This window comes from Oryzias latipes, chromosome 23 (assembly GCF_002234675.1).
Source record: "Oryzias latipes chromosome 23, ASM223467v1".
Classification (NCBI taxonomy): Eukaryota; Metazoa; Chordata; class Actinopteri; order Beloniformes; family Adrianichthyidae; genus Oryzias; species Oryzias latipes.
Window position 1 is genome coordinate 9,790,212 of NC_019881.2, and position 17,797 is coordinate 9,808,008.

A 17,797-nucleotide genomic window follows, 5' to 3' on the forward strand; every position below is an offset into this window, starting at 1 on the left:
AATTGGAGTAATATGACATTTAGTTAGATAAATATGTAAATTTGAGTTGTATAAACAATTATTGAGTTTTAGAGACGTAAGAAATTAGGTTGAATAAATTTAACTCAATTACTTGTAACCAATAGAAGTAATTCATTTAAATTGGCAAAATTGGATAAGTTATATACATGCGTCACAAGGAAAATGGAAATAAGATCAGAAACTTGTGCTTTTACTTTGTCTGTTCTTCTACTACAAGCAGAAACTCTTTCTTTTGCTGATACAGCCGTGTTACTTTTTTGATGGACGTATAATCTTCATACGCCATCATTAAAATCTCAGACTCCGTCTCACTGAAGTGTAGCGCTTTTTTTTTTTACCACGCTTTTCCATGGTGACTCTGGAAATCGGGGATCCATTGAGAATGTCTTTATGTACTTGACATGCACGTGTATTAACCCAGGGTTACCAAGTCGAGCGTAATTACACTAACTCATATCCGGTCTTTTGGAACCGACATACCCAGAGTAAACAAGTTCAGGCGGATTTCAGCCAGAGTTCAGGCTTAAAGTCAGGGTAGTTTAAACATGCTTCCTGGAATACCCCCCAGCAGTAATGTCTTTCTGAATGTGTTCATCTGTGCTGCATGCATACACATTCTGACCTGATAGTGACATTTAGAATAGGATTGTTTCTTTACAATATTGTATTTAAAGAGTTGCCACCTTTTAATGTTCAAATTGATTTAAATCACATCCAAATCTTATTGTCCATTGAGGTCTTTTTCATGTAGTGAAATGCTGTTTCCTTGTGGTTGCATGTTGTGGCGTGGATGTCCTGTAGGTGGCAATGTGCAACTTCTTACCTATTTCTTTAAACCTGAAATGTCATCAGTAAAGGTATGTTTTGCCATGAAACATCACTGATTAATCAGCTTACACAGAAATGTGGAATTTTTTTATGTTGTGGTAAAAAGTACCATCTGGTTTTTCCTAACAGAGAAACTGCCTGTCTTTGTGTGACTCTGATTAGTTCCTATTAAGCAAAGAGAAGACAGCATCTCCCATATTAGTGGTCCAGCATTACAGTGTGTGTGTCCAGCTGCTCAGAGGACACCACATCTGACAAAGAGCTCTTGTCTGATAATTTGGGACAAGCTAATTGAAGTCACACAGACACACAGAAGAGTTTGAGGCCGCAAGGTCCCTAAATCTGCTGCTTCCTAATTCAAGTCATATCACAGTCCCAACTTCTCATCAGGTATAAGGCCGCCGTGGGACAACATGAAGAGGCTTTGTGTGCTGCTGCTAAGCGCTACCATTGTTATGGTTTCCTCTGGAGTGGAGAGGAAAAACAAGAATGTCATCGACTTTCTCGAGATTTTGAGGAACGTCTACTATGAAGTGTTTGAAAGATTCCAGCCGTACATCATCAACAGAGACGTGGAGGTAAACTCTGTTCAAGAGCCGAGCCACCCAAGGGACTTTACCACTATCCAGCAAGCTGAGGACCAACCTGTCAGTGAGGGAGCACAGGAGGCTCCAGTGGTCTTCACCAAGTGTGGCCAGGTCAGGGGAGTAACTGTGGAAAAGGCACATATTTTCTATGGGGTACCATATGCAGACCCCCCTGTTGGGGCTTACCGATGGAAACCCCCCAGACCCCTGAGCTCTTGGCAGGAGGTTTACGAAGCCACTTTCCCACGGGCGGCATGCATGCAGGTCTGCAGTGGACCCATCACAGATGAGTGCCCAAAAATGGTGAGGAATTTTTCTTACTTATTCTTTAATGTGAGATGACTAAGAAATAAAGGCATTAAATTAAGCACACTAAAGTTGCACATTGTTGTTGGAATAGTTGATGGATGGATTGGAAATGGCTATAAAAATGGAGGTTGTCCTGGATAACATGGTTTTTATTAAGAACAAACCCGACAAGGACACTCTCCCAGTGGGAACGGCGCTAAACGTCGGATCAAGAATTCCCTAGCTCAAGTCCAGATATGGTCACGGTCTATGATGAGTCCAGCAGACGTGGCTATCAAACGAAATTACTTCACTGTGGTAAATATGTTATTGGAGAGGAAGTGGGCAGGATAACCAAAGGTTACATTCAAAGAAATGTATCACAAATAAAGAAGAAATATAGTCCAAATATTCACTTAAGTAAAAGTTTAAAAAGCAATGCAGGTAGTACGAGTTTGAATAGAACATATGTTTTAAGTGTTAAAGAGTCTATATCATGCAAAATCAACTTTTTAAGTTAAAAACAACCCCAAAGCGGTATTTTGATCCATTTATGCATTTCTGACTGTTGCTTTTAAAAACCTGCTCTCTGAGCACCAGCCCCTCCCAATCCATGAAAGCAAGTGGGTCCTCACATTGTTACATCACAAGGAACCGCCTCTTCCAGGAAGAGCCTCTAACACACACCCCATGCACTTTCTCCGTGGAGCTCAAAACTGATTGATGGCGAGTGGCGGTTTTTCTTTTGGGCAATGTAGGTGCAATCTTATAGGGGGTGCACGAGCGCCCCCCAAAAAGGAAAAACGAACCAGCCCCCCTCCCCCCCTGCAGTTTTCCTGGACTAAAATCGTCCATATCCGCGTAAAGTTAACAAAATTACTGCTAGGGTGCCCCTACTATCGCGGTTGGGTGTATATCGGCAAGAGTCTGGCGATTCTATATCTCTCCCAATACGCGTCCCGCAATAAGATATATATTGTACCTGCACACTTTTTTTTTAATGAGTATGGCTTAGAAAAAAACTGTACCTGAATATTAATATTCAGGTACAGTTTTCATTGTATCCTTTCATTGTAAGAAAATGGTAAAATTAATTTAATTTAATGATCACAATGTTAAGCTCTGTATCTCATACAGAAGTTGCTTTTACTCAAGCAAATTCAATTAAACAAATTAAAGGAAACAGTGTCGGATTTCTATGGAAGCGATTGTGTAGCATAATCAAAAATAAAAGTCAAAACCAGAAATGCTTTTTCACTTACAAAATGAAGCTGCAATTTTGCCTCAAAATTAAAATGAAAGTGCAATCCTTCAAAATTCTTTTTCATTTTTTTCTTCAACACTGCTTATTATGTCACTTAATTAAAATGATAATGAAAATGGTATTTGACTTTTCATTTTCAAAAAGTTGTCTGGTAAATGTGTAGCAAAAGTCATTTAGAAATGTCTATTTGACAATTAAAATGGATTAACAGAAATGCTTTTTTATTTTCAAAATGTAACTGCATCAAATGACTCAAAATTAAAATGAAAAATCAATACTTCAAAATGCTTTTTCCTTTTCTACATTAAAACCGCTTACTCTGTGTCATAATTAAAACGAAAATGCAAAGAGAAGATTGCATTTGCGTTGTCACATCCACCCTGCGAATAGTGTCGCATATTTCAATTCGACTTAGCATTTCCAGAGGGGAGGTGACGTCACTGCTATCTGTGGGTGTCCGGCTGCTAAGAGACACATGCTAGGAGTAGTGTAGCTTTGTGTTACCGGCAGAGAAGAGGGTTTTTGTGACGTTTGTACTCTCCTGGGGCCTCATTTATAAACGTTGCGTACGCACAAAAGAAGGCATACGCCACTCTCTACGCAATAGTTGAGATTTATAAAAAGCAAACTTGACGGGAAAATGTGCGGTCCTTCACGCAAGCTCTGACCCAGGCGTACGCACAAAAACGGGTGAAATGAGAAACGGCGACGCCGTCGGCAGATGGAAGAAACACGTGAAAGTGAAAATGACAATACTGCCTCTCAGAAATAACATGACGACTTCTCAAAGCAAGTCTTACATTTAACAGCCTACACGAACACCCGTTGGACCGATCAGCAGTGAAACAAACAAAAAAAAATCAAACGAAAATTACAACAGAAATTCAAATGAACACATAATTGCAAAAAGAAAAGTGAAATATTTTCTGCAATATTGGCATGTTGTGCAATTCATCCTCATAAATAATATATTTAACAGAACGAAATAATGTACAAAACTGACATTCCCGTCAATGTGTCCGTCTGGCGGAGCAGATATAGGTGCAATTAGACAGACAGATGGATAGATAGAGAGAGATGCATTAATTGTCCACTAGGGAAAGTTGTTTTCATAGTAAAACATTTCTTCATAAGCTACAGAATTATGGTATTCATGCATATGCCTTTAGTTTGTTTTATTTTTGATGAAACAATGTATGGCGTATGTCTCGACCATTCAGAAAGCAACAAGAAATTACATTTGCGCTGATCAATTTCCCATTTCCACGTCGATTATTACCGACATCTGCAGCTTGTCAGATGTAATTAAATGGAGGGAAATAAAATGCCCCATCACAATGTGTAATGACGCACAATGGCTGATCTTGCGCTCTTAGAAGATGTGGCAAATGGAAGAATTCGGAGTGAACGCATCTTTAGACAGCAAGGAGACTTGTTGGCAAACGAGGACGAGTGGCTTATGAGCCGGTTCCGACTTCCTCTGCGGGCTTTTGGGGGTGTGTCACCCGGTGCATCTGGCGCTTCGGTGTCCCCCTGCGCCTCAGTCACCACTCCACTTAAAAGGGATTCCCCAATTATTGCCGCCAGTCTCTCATCAGGAGGGGTCAGCTCCGGTGCCCCCCCCCCCACACACACACAAGAGGCAGACACGGGTGTGTGTGTGTGTGGGGGGGGTCAGCGCTAGACGTTTTTTTGCCTTGACTTTGATGTCCGACCTTTTCTTTTTTATTTCGGCCACGGTCCGAGGTTGTGAGGCTGCAGCATTTACAGCGTCTGCCGCCGTCTGCCACTCACGTGCCTTTTTGGCATTAGTAAGGCCACACTGTGCCCTCCAAACAACATTATTCTCCTCTTTTCCACCTCGCCAACGATAACTTCTACTTCACATTGAGTGAAGTTACGTTTTTTTGATTTTCTCTCCGTGTTTGGCATGGTTTCGCAATCAATGAATATTCATTTGTGGGCGTTTCACGGACTATTTATGGGCAACTATAGGCATGTCATGAGGCCGCAAAAGCTGCGCAGCATTTAGAATTGGTTGTGATTTATTAAGAGAAAGATGCGTAGGATGTGCGTGCGCACGGTTTTATAACTCCGAATATTTCTGTGCGTACGCACATCCTATGTTTCATCCGTACGCCACTTCTGACGCAAATCCTACGCAAAGTTTTATAAATGAGGCCCCTGATGATTGTACACAGCTTCTCAGGACTATGATAGCAGCATTTCTGCCTTCTGTGGTCCTCCTTCGGACGCACCGCGGTTCGGCAAAACTTTCCCCCGGACCGGCAGCCGGATCGCCGAAAGCGGAAGTGCTGCTATGCAGACCTGAGAAACTAAACCATCATATGAATTTGTGTTTCCAGTGGTGTCCAGACAAAATAAAGGCTGATGTAATTCCCTCATATTTACATCCAAGATAGTAAGACAGTAATAAAAGGACAAATAAAAGGACAGCTCCGTGGCTATGATGCTCCAAAAGATGTGTGTTGGTCCAACCAGCAAGCGTTTAGCATGGGAAATCTGCTATAGCTGGTTATGGGGCTCCAGCTGTCCTCGAAAAGCAAAATCAACGCCACGCTTCTAAATGTGCTTATTACTGTTATGATTATTAAGGGCTTGCTCGCTCATAATGTTTGAAATCTGTGTAGTCAGTGCTTTTTTCTTGTCTGCAAGGACCCCGAAAAAAGCGTTACCACTCTGTATTTACTTGTGCCATCAAGGTGTTTCTGTTGCATGTAAGTGACGTCGCCTCTCATTGCCTGTGCTAGAGCGCTCTGTCTGAAACACGGCGCAACACTCACCTATGTGGGCTTGTTTTACGGTGTCTGAGACAAACGACTCACTCGCTGTTTGCAAAATGTGTTTGACAGAAGTGTCACAAAGAGGGAAAAAAGGTCAACCTTTTAACACCACAAATCTCAAAAGCTATTTAAAAATTCCCCACCACGATGTGTGGTGGCGTCATTGCTAGCGCTAGCGCTCATTCTGGAAAAAGAAAAAAAACTGCTAGGCTTGCATGGAAATAACTGTCAGCGCCCTGCACTAGTATTGATAGTGAGCGTTTTTTCTTCTGCTTCAAATGTGCTGAATGAAAAAATCAACAGCTAACCTGTCAGAAAGCAGAGATGCTAATTTTTGTCAGGACAAATCTCCCATTGATCCAACCACAGTTAAAAACAAAAAACGAAATGTAATTGTGGTGGTTTATTTCTTTTTGTCATTCTGGCTTGTAAAATGCTTGAATGCCTATGTTTAAAAAAAAAAGTTTATTTCTATGAGCAACCAATTATTTTGCACTTCAGTTTCAAACAAAGCAATCATTTTTGCACTTGAAGATTAAACTATTTATTTTGCACGTTATTATATCGGGCATTACATGTACTGAAAAATGTACTTGTTACATTGCTTTTTAAGTTAAAGTCTTAGTATTTGTTTTGACCATAGAAATGCACTTTCTCTGTTCACAGATGTATGGCAGACTGAAAAGGTTAAAAAGTGTTTGTACAATCTGTTGTTCAATTTCTTTGCAGGTAAAACTAGTTCTGCAAATTTGTTGAATAAAGAAGAGCCGTTCGCTGTTTCTTTATACTTACTAATATTTTTTTTGTAGTATTTAAAAAAAAATATCGGTTGAGTATCGGTTTCAGCTACAAGGGGCAAGAAAATATCGGGTATCGGCTTCGGTTGGAAAAAGTCACTAATCACTAATACGTGATCTTAATTGTGAATTCAACTCTACAAGTATATTTTACTTATGTGATTAATAAAGTTTAAAAAAATATTACATTTTGTTCTCATGTTTGTATGTCTGCAAGCTGGGGCAGGGCTGGAAAGGGGGGGTGAGGGTGGGGTGAGGGTGCTGTCCAGCGTTTCGGTCGTCAAACTAGCCAGGACCGTCTCTGATGATGGACAATATTTATGTCTCACAAAGGTCAGTGAAGACTGTCTCTTCCTCAACATCTTTGTACCTCGGAGTGTGGACTTCAGTGAGCCTGTGCGGCGCCCCCTGCCTGTCATGGTGTGGATCCATGGTGGGGATTTTATTGCTGGCTCTGCCTCCAAACCCATCTATGATGGACGCTTCATTAGTAACTTCACCAACACAGTTGTTGTCAACCTGGAATACCGACTAGGTAAGAAAGTGTTTTATTCAAACACACACCTGTTCTGTTTTAATATGAAGTTTTTTTTCATATTTTGAAAAGATAAACCCATTTATTTGTATTAAGAACAGAGATGTGGCATCTGTCAAGACAACGATTTTCTGAATTGTTTGTTGCTGATCATCATGTGGACTGATGTATGATCAAAGGTGCGTTTGGGTTCCTGGTTTCGGGCAAAGATCCTCATACGTCAGCCACAGGGAATTATGGGATTTTGGACCAGCAGATGGCTCTTCTTTGGGTCCAGCAGAACATTGCTATGTTTGGAGGCAACCCTAGTAAGGCAAGACAGCATACAGATGCACAACCATTCAGTCATCATTTCCTTATAATAATCCTGAAGAAATGTAGCCTCATAATGCCGGGTCTGTTTTGGAAAAGCTTATTCAGAACAGATGGTCTCGCTTTGCCAATACAGACCATCTATGGCCAAAGGCGCCGAGTGGCTAGTGCAGAAGTTACAGGCAAGAACATTTTGGGAACTGCAGGTGGAAAAATTTACAATATTCTAAGGGTTCTGTTGGTTTAAAGCTTACATACTCTTAAGAAACACAATAAATCTTGTGATCTTGAGATCTTAAAGATAATATAATTTTTTCATATGAGCTATGATGGGAACCCATGACATACTCATGTTCTGCGAACCACCAGGAGAAATGATAATATTTAGGTGTTTTGCTTCAGGGCAAGTCATCTGTTATGGATGTTGAGGTAGCAGGGGGGAACCCTGTCCAACACCCTGACTGTCTATGGACATTTAACTGGTGACCCATGTGCATAGCTGATCGGGTGAAGATTGTCTTTAGCAACATTTCTTTTTAGATTTGTGTTAGTAATCACATTTGTAAGCAGTATTTAAATATGTCTGAATTGTCACGTCAGGATTGAAAAAAAAAATAACACGGCGGCATCACAGTAAAAAGGAGTCATGAAGAACAGAAGCATGAAACTGAAATCAAACTGAAGTTTTCATCAAACTTTTTGGCACAAAAAGTTCCAGATAATGACTCGAGTTGGTTGATTTTCTTTTCTGTAAGGTGACAATTGTTGGGGAAAGTGCAGGAGCTCAGTCGGTAAGCCTCCACCTGATGATTCAGAGCAGCCAGCCTCTGTTCACACAGGCCGTCCTGCAGAGCCTGCCCTTCTCCATCCCTCTGAAGACCAGGTGAGGAGCAGAAACCAAGATTGGCATGAATTCTTTAGTTTCTCTGAGCCCCTGCTGTGTCTGAACGCTATGTGACTGCTCCTGGCAAACTTTTGGGCAACTTCAAACTGACTGTTAATATTGTTTTGTTGCTCCTTTTATTAAGACACGATGCCCTGAAGCTGGGAAAACACTTTGCTCAAAAGACCAACTGCTCTGTGAGCGACTTCGTCTGCCTGCTGTCTCTCAGCCCACAGGCCATCCTCACTGCACAGATGAAAACCAGTAGGGCACCACACACCTCATTATCGGAGCAGTACTGCATGTTTATCTGGAAAATAAATCTTTATCTGCAGATTCAAGAAAACAAAACAATCAAAGACATTTAGTTACATTTTAGCAGATTTTCCTGACTTGTTTTTTAAAATGATTAGTATACAAATGAGTCTTGATATATGCCTCAGATTTGATAATGTGGCATAATGCATTTTTCTGGTCATATAAAGCTGTATTGGTGGATAATTTATGCATACAAAACCACTCACTTTAAAATCCACTAAACTTAGCTTGAGCTTAAGTTAAAATCCAACATCAAACGCTCCTTCATTTTATCTCTTTTTTTATTGTTAATTTCATTCATTGAAAACGATTTGAACATTTAATTTAAACATTAATGAAAAAGGGTGGGAACAAGCATAAAGTCTCTGCCCCCTATTGACAGTTTCACATTTTTGCCTAAAATAAAAATGCTGCAGCACGGCCAAGTTTCTATTTCACAACCAACACTTGATATGACGAAACAGAAACTCTGCTGTCTCAACTGTTTTAATCATGAAATATTTGACACATTTTTAAAATACATTCATGGATTTACATTTCTTCTGTTCTTTGACCCTTTAGCTGAAATAAACTTGGATGTCTTTTTTTAACCTCAGGCGCTAAGATTATAAATCCGTTTCGGTTTCTGGAGGCTTTTGAAACGTGGGGTCCGTTTATAGACGATGAGCTGATCAAAGAGCAGCCAATCACTGCCTTTCAGAAGGGCCACTGGCAAAACGAGAAGCCAGTGCTGATGGGTAAGACAAACACTGACACAAAAACAAACCCAAACACTATGACGTTCTTGTGACCATCTCAGGTCCATCCTGCATCACTCTTAGTGGCCTTGAAGCTCATCAAGGCTGAAAAAATCCAGGCAGCAGAGAAGTGCTTTTGTTTGGACTGATTTTTTGTCCTGCAGGTACAACCTCAGAGGAAGGTGTGCTCTTTGTGTTTGCCTTTTTCAACAAGCCAGTTTCTGCCTTGGAGAGCGTGGTGTACGTCACCGCTATCTTCAAACAGCACGCTCTGAGGGTCCTGCACAAATACCTGCCCCTGTACAAAGATGCCGACCGCAGGACTATGCTTGCTCAGGTAAAATCCGTCCATTCATCCGTCCATCCATCTGTCCGTCTCTCCATCCATCCATCCATCCATCCATCTGTCCATTCATCCATTATCTGTCTATTCATTCGTTCATCCATCCATCCATCTGTCCATCCATCCATCTGTCCATTCATCCATTATCTGTTTATCCATCCGCTCATCCATCCATCCGTTCATCTGTCCATACATCCGTCCGTCCATCCATCCATCCGTCCACCCTTTGGTCCATCCATCTGTCCATCCATCCACCCTTTGGTCCATCCATCTGACCATCCATCCACCCTTTGGTCCATCCATCTGTCCACCCATTTGTCCATCCATCCGTCCCTCCATCCATCTATTCAGCCATCCATTATGCCCAATCCATTAATCCATCTATTTAGCCATCCATCTGTCCATCCTTCCTTCTGTCCTTCTGTTTGTCCATACATCTGTCCATCCATCCATCCATCCATCCATCCATCCATCCATCCATCCATCCAATGTACCCAATTTTCATTCATTCGTCCGTCCGTTCGTTCGTCCGTTCGTTTTGTCCCTTACGGGGTCACGGGCTGCCGGAGCCTCTCCAGGCCACTTACGGGCGAAGGCAGGGGACACCCTGGTCAGGTCAACAAATCTGTCGCAGGGCCACAATTACACACCCATTCACTCTCACACTGACACCTATGGACAATATAGAGTTGCCACTTGACCTATGGCGCATGTTTTTGGACGGTGGGAGGGAGCCGGAGACCCCGGAGAAAACCCACGCATGCACGGGGAGAACATGCAAACTCCACACAGAAAGGTCGCCCAGCCGGGACTTGAACCGAGGGCCTTCTTGCTGTGAAGCCAAGGCTAACCTCTGCGCCACCGTGCAGCCTCAAAAGTTTCAACTTTTGAAAATGACATTAAAATTAAGCAAAAATTAAAAGGATATACAGTACAGACCAAAAGTTTGGACACACTTTCTCATTCAATGAGTTTTCTTTATTTTCATGACTATGAAAATTGTAGATTCACACTGAAGGCATCCAAACTGTGAATTAACACATGTGGAATTATAGACATGACAAAAAAGTGTGAAACAACTGAAAATATGTCATATTCTAGGTTCTTCAAAGTAGCCACCTTTTGCTTTGATTACTGCTTTGCACAATCTTGGCATTCTCTTGATGAGCTTGAAGAGGTAGCCACCTGAAATGGTCTTCCAACAGTCTTGAACCAGTTCTCAGAGATGATTAGCACTGTTTAGTTCTTTTGCCTTCACTCTGTGGTCCAGCTCACCCCAAACCATCTCGATTGGGATCAGGTCCAGTGACTGTGGAGGCCAGGTCATCTGGCGCAGCACCCCAATCTCTCTTCTTTTTGGTCAAAAAGCCTTTACACAGCCTGGAGGTGTGTTTGGGGTCATTGTCCTGTTGAAAGATAAATGATTGTCCAACTAAACGCAAACTGGATTGAATAGCATGTGGGTAGCCATGCTGGTTCAGTATACCTTTAATTTTTAATAAATCCCCAACAGTGTGACCAGCAAAGTACCCCCACACCATCACCCCTCCTCCTCCATGCTTCACGGTGGGAACCAGGCATGTAGAGTCCATCCGTTCACCTTTTATGTGTCTCACAAAGACACAATGGTTGGAACCAAAAATCTCCAATTTGGACTCATCCGACCAAAGCACAGATTTCCACTGGTCTAATGTACATTCCTTGTGTTCTTTAGCCCAAAATAGGGGCTTCTGCTTGTTGCCTTTCTTTAGCAGTGGTTTCCTAGCAGATATTCTACCATGACGGCCTGATTCACACAGTCTGCTTTTAACAGTTATTGTAGAGATGTGTCTGCTGCTAGAATTCTGTGTCATTGACATGGTCTCTAATCTGAGCTGCTGTTAACCTGCGATTTCTGAGGCTGCTGACTCGGATAAACGTATCCTCCGCAGCAGAGGTGACCCTTGGTCTTCCTTTCCTGGGGCGTTCCGCATGTGAGACAGTTTCTTGATGGTTTTTGTGACTGCACTTGGGGACACTTTCAAAGTTTTCCCAATTTTTTGGACTGACTGACCTTCATTTCTTAAAGTAATGATGGCAACTCATTTTTCTGTACTTAGCTGCTTTTTTCTTGCCATAATACAAAATCTAACTGCCTATTCAGTAAGACTATCAGCTGTGTGTCCACATGACTTCTGCACAACACAACTGATGGTCCCAACCCCATTTTAAGGCAAGAAATCACACTTATTAAACCTGACAGGGCACACCTGTGAAGTGAAAAACATTTCAGGTGACTGCCACTTGAAGCTCATCAAGAGAATGCCAAGAATGTGCAAAGCAGTAACCAAATCAAAAGGTGGCTACTATGAAGAACCTAGAACATGACATATTTTCCGTTGTTTCACACTTTTTTGTTATGTACATAATTTCACATGTGTTAATTCACGGTTTTGATGCATTCATTGTGAATCTACAATTTTCCTAGTCATGAAAATAAAGAAAACTCTTTGAATGACAAGGTGTGTCCAAACCTTTGGTCTGTACTGTATGGTCTGATATTTTTTTAATGTTTTTCAGCAGAGGGCCCACTAGACCGTAGTGGTCAATTATAATCCATTCCAACAATTCTTTGCTGTCACAATACTTTAAGCAAAGAAATAATGGGAGCATCAAAGATGCACCAACCAAGTTGTTAGATAAACTTGGAAGCTTTTGTAGATCCATTCTTGATCAAACACCTCATTCCTTGTTAGGCCTTATTATAAAAGCTATCTGTTTGTTGCCAAGGATAGGAGCTTCTGCTAATGACTGGGTGACATTAACATACTAAATGCTACCAAAGCTGTAAAATCTGATATTACTGTCTGTTTGGGCTTTTACATCTTATGACAAGTTGTTGCATGTGTTTTGCCCATTTTAAATGAGCAAATCAAGACTAATGTCTTTAAAATAATATACTTATCCCAGTTCTGTAAAGCGGCTTCATTCAGTAGCATTGCCCCACAAGATGAGGTCATAAAATTAGGTAAAACTGGGATTGGAATTGTACCCATCATGTCTTTATTGTACATGTCTTTGTGCAAAAACCAGATGTTGATTTGCCACCAGTTCAGAAGAAGTTATAGTTCACTGCAGTATGTTTTGCATCATGGTAGCATGATTTAATCTCAGAGTGTTGCTTGTTATTGAGTTCTGTTATGGAGTTCCAAGTGGACGCACTTAACCACCCCCAGAAGAAAAACTGCTTCTGGAGTTTTTAATACATACGTATTCTCTGTGCCATATTATTAGGGCCCGGGCATGTAGTCCAAGGACCCTATTGTTTTTGTAAGGTTTATTAGGGCCCGAGCACTTAGTGCAAGGACCCTATTGTATTTATAAGGTTTAATATTTTTAGGACCCAAACACATAGTGCAAGGACCCTATTGTATTTATAAGGTTTAATATTTTTAGGACCCGAGCACGTAGTGCAAGGACCCTATTGTATTTGTAATGTTTATTATTAGGGCCCCAGCATGTAGTGCAAGGACCCTATTGTTTTTGTATGGATTATTATTAGGGCCCAAGCACGTAGTGCAAGGACCCTATTGTATTTATAAGGTTTATTATTTTTCTTCTTCTTCTTTATTTTCTGACAAGAGTCGCAGAGTAACAAGCAAACATGTTTTCTATGCAACTGTAATTGTCACTATAAAATGTTATAATAAATAAATAATGAGTTATTTAACATTAAAGAGTAGTAACATCTATTTTTCATAACATTTAGTTACATGTTTAAGTTATTTCTTGCTCTTTGAGGACAGCCACTATGCTGATGTGGCCCTCGGTGAAAATGAGTTTGACATCCCTGCTCTACAGAATGTAAAAACACTTTTGGTCTCACAAAAAAAAAAACTAAAATTACTGAACACTGTTCAGTAACTGTGAAGACTGTTTGAAGCCTGAAACTTATTTCTCCACCTTTTCCTAAATATTTTTTCAGACTAATCTTCTTAACAACCATCTTCTTTACAATCCAGTCACAATCACAAACTCAACTATAACTTAAAAAAAAAAAAAGAAAATAATTTTTTTTATGTTTTTACAGTTGATCACATGTTTGCAGTGGATCATATGTTATTTACACTTTCGCAGCTGTATTTATTTAATTTTTTTATTTTTATAAGAATGTCATTTTTGATGTCCTTTGTTGCTGTTATTTCTGAATGTTGTTGTTGCCACAGATAAATGAATTTCCCCATCGTGGGATAAATAAAGTCATCTAATCTAATATAATTTTGAATTAATAGGGAATTTTAATATATCAACAATCTACCAAAATATTTATTACATAATTTAGTACTTTCTCTTAACTACCCACCTTGCTCTAATATTAGAAATCAAATCTTCTTTCTCTTTCGGCTTTTCCCATCAGGGGTCGCCACAGCGAACAAGTTGCATGGCAAACTTGGCAATGTTTTACGCCGGATGCCCTTCCTGACGCAACCTTCTCAAAGCAACCGGGTTTGGGACCGGCACAGAAGTAGAGAAGGGAACAGGGAGCAGCCCGGATCCGAACCCTGGTTTCACGGACGGAAGGCGCCGCAAACCAGCACGAGCTTAACCGGCTCCCCAAACAGCAGACAAGATTAGAAATGAAAGAAAATTAAAAAAATTGAAAACCTCCTCAAGAAACACACTAATCTAAAAATAAATAACGAAAGACTACCCTGTTAAAACAATCAGCTCAAATGTATTATTTTTATTACCCAACCTCACTACACTCCTACAGATGCAACATAAGATAATAAATATCTCTTAAATCCTAATCCCTATCTGCTCTTCCTTTTTTTCAATGCTGCAACTTCTTTTCCTTTCTATACATCCAATGAAATTAAACTACAACACCAACAAAAACAACTGATAACAAATGTCTCTAAAAATGTGTGTTTATATGTAGCACCTTTAAACACCAAACAAATAACAAATGTTTCCCAATAAAAGGACAAAAAATTAAACACAAAATGTCAAAACCAAATTAGAAAATGCTATTTTAAAAAGATATGTTTTTAGCAGCTTTTTAAAAATAAATCACCAAGTCAACACTTCTGAGGGTGAAACAAAGAACTCCAGAACAATGAAGCCACTTCTACAAAGTCTCTGTTACCGTAAGTTTTAAACAAGTTCTCTGAACATCCACCATACATTGGTCTTATGTACTCAGAGACCTGCTAAAAGTGCACAATTGGAAAAGGTCTTTTATATAGACAACTGCTTGGTTGCTTAGAGCTAAATATTAAAAGAATGCTTTAATAACACTTAGACACAGATGGAGAACCATGTCATCTGGATTAGTAATAATAATAATAATTGATACTTTATTTATCCCACAATGGGGAAATTATTCTCCGCATTTGACCCATCCTCTGGGGGAGCGGTGAGCTGCAGTTGAACCGCGCTCCAGAGGCAGTAGCGTTAAGGGCCTTGCCATCACTGGGTGATGTTAATTTCTCGCAATTGATTTGGTAATTGCCCCAGTACCATTGTTCATTCCCCTCCGGGAATCAAACCCTGCATGGTAGTCTCTTACCTTACCAACCGAACTACCCAGCCGCTCAAGGTAACAGGGTGGCATGTTTATACTTCAAAAATTAGGTAAAAAACTTACATCACTAGACAACATGCAGCTGTTCATCACATTTTGTACCTAAACATGTAAACATACAGTTTCAATAATCAAAATAACATGAAATAGAGCATAGATAGGCACCTTCATCTCAAAACACGACCACATGAAAATCGTTTTGACTATATTTTATTAAATGATATAAACAAGAACAAACAAGTAGCTGATCAGCACAGACTTTCAGTCTCGTTCACAGATCTTTGGGGCAGGTAGGGGAGGAGTGTGGGGGAGGATGGGACCACAGGTAGATCCTATGTGATGGAAATGGTGGATGAAGAGAAAGAGGAAGTTGATTCATTGATCATACCTACAGCGCTCCCTTTTGGTGTAAACAGGAATTCAGCCAAATACTTAGAAATTGTGTAGAATAATGACGAACTCCTGTGAACACCGAAGCCTTTGGCAGATGTTTGTGCGGTTTCGGAAGATTAAGTTGCGGTCGTGAGGCTGTGACTTAGATGTCGAATTACCGAATGCGATGTCTTGACACTTCCTATGTACGAAGCGTGTAGTTGCGGCAACGCGAAACAGCTTGAGCGGGACTTGTTTGCGGGGCGGTCGCCCGTGCCAGGCGGTCACACGTGTTTGGGCCCGCTAAATGCTACTTGTAGCTTTAATTATTAGGGCCCGAGCACATAATGCAAGGACCCACTTATTATTATTATTCTGACAAAAGAGTCGGCTTTTTGAGGCCTTTAACATACTCCAAACTCTGGTTTTGCAAACTACACCCATGTGCGATATTATATTGCGAAGCTTTTAAGTTTTTCAGCATATTTATGACCGTGGCGTTGAGTCGAACTTGGAGGTCGTTTTGAAAAACAGGCCATGATAAGAAAAATGGCCATTACTAAGTCATGCATAATCTAATCTGATGCAAAATTGATGTGCATGATTGCAGTCTGACTCTGAACAAATCTGCAGTGGAAGAATCTGGAACAGGTGTAGCGCCGACCGGCTGGTTACAGGAAATGACATGTTTTACTTGGAGCATCACTGCTCCAAGTGAGATTAACCGACAACCTCAAAATTACGTCCACCTGTTGAAAAGCCATTGAAATTTACTCAGATAAAAAACCATGACTTCCAACGCGGGGGTGTGGTCATTACAGAGCGGAAAAGTTGGGCGTCTCGCCATGCACACAAAATTTGCTCTCACGTGCACATTCCTTGTCCGATCTCACTGAAATTAAATAGATTTGATGAAGTTTTATTCTGAACCCGTGGATATGACAATTTTGGACGAGCTCCATACCCCCACATAGATATTTATATTTAGACACAATTTTTGTCGCATTCTGACCTATTTTTTCCTCTGTGCACTGTCTGTCGTGCATGAAATTACAACTGGAGATACTCAGAGGGGTGTTCTCTCATAATCTGCAGTTTCATGGGTGTACACCTTACAGTGGCTGCGTACACCACCGCCAAACAGGAAGTGGATGATTGTGCTGTAAAAATTCATAAAAAATGTTGTCTCATTCATTTGTCTCAGGAAGCTAATATCTCAGAATAAGATGCCTCTTACAAATCTCCACCTTTGATATGCAGCACTATAGGGTCTACAAGAAAACTTTATCCATCATTTTGCTGAAAGCTTTATTGAAATCTTTAACTCAAACAACTATTTGTATCATAACTTCAACCCCAAACAAAAGTAAATTAAGAACATAAAACAGTGAGGGTTACTGTGCAAGAAACTACGACGGAGTTTAGGGCCACAAAAAAGAAAAAAAGAAAACTATAATTACGAGATTTTATCTTTACGACTTAAAATCTCGTAAATTTACGAGAAAAAAAAGTCGTAGATTAAGGAGAAAACACCGAGGTTGTCCGTTTATCGGAACCTAGCTTGAAGAAGTATGTGGAGCCTTTTGTGAAGCTTTATTTCCGGATTATAAGTTTTCAAACAAAGAGACTTTGAACATTTTGATGACTCAAAATAAGATTATTTATCGTGTAGCAGTGTTTCCGGGGTCGGTAAAGCGGAGTTTCATATGTAAAATAAGGAGCTCAGAGACACGTTTGGATGCAAAGGATCACTGAAGCTTTTATTCTCCTTTACATTTACATATCCTGAAGTTCATTTGTCTCATTATGTCATGAACCTGTCATCCCAACACCAATGCGGAAGTAAACAGTGTTACACACGCCCCCTCCTCCAGATGTAATGTCCCGTCTCAGCATAAAACAATACAGAGGAAGAAAGGATTCAAGCGGACAGCTGCAGGGAGACCGACGATGGCTTCATCGGGCTGCAGAGATCCTGCAAACCACCCATCAATAAATAAAACTTTAATGAATCATAAATCAAACAAATGTGCTTCCAGACATTTGGAACGTTATCAATAAACATTCAACTCACCTGTTCAACTAAGTTTAGTGGGTCTGCTCTGCTGCTGCACGGCGTTCACCTGCTACTCTGCATGCTCA

The 17,797-nt window shown here is 40.5% G+C and overlaps 1 protein-coding gene across 1 annotated transcript in view; it reads left to right on the forward strand.

Moving 5' to 3' along the window:
- Window positions 1-598: 598 nt before the first annotated feature.
- Window positions 599-17,797, forward strand: part of LOC101169010 (cAMP-regulated D2 protein-like) — a 19,290-nt gene continuing 2,091 nt past the window's right edge. The window contains exons 1-7 of the mRNA XM_004084347.4: window positions 599-1,739; window positions 6,923-7,124; window positions 7,304-7,437; window positions 8,192-8,319; window positions 8,465-8,583; window positions 9,234-9,374; window positions 9,539-9,711. Coding sequence (XP_004084395.1) covers window positions 1,263-1,739; window positions 6,923-7,124; window positions 7,304-7,437; window positions 8,192-8,319; window positions 8,465-8,583; window positions 9,234-9,374; window positions 9,539-9,711 — 1,374 coding nt within the window. The 5' untranslated portion in view covers window positions 599-1,262. The remainder of the gene's footprint in view (window positions 1,740-6,922; window positions 7,125-7,303; window positions 7,438-8,191; window positions 8,320-8,464; window positions 8,584-9,233; window positions 9,375-9,538; window positions 9,712-17,797) is intronic.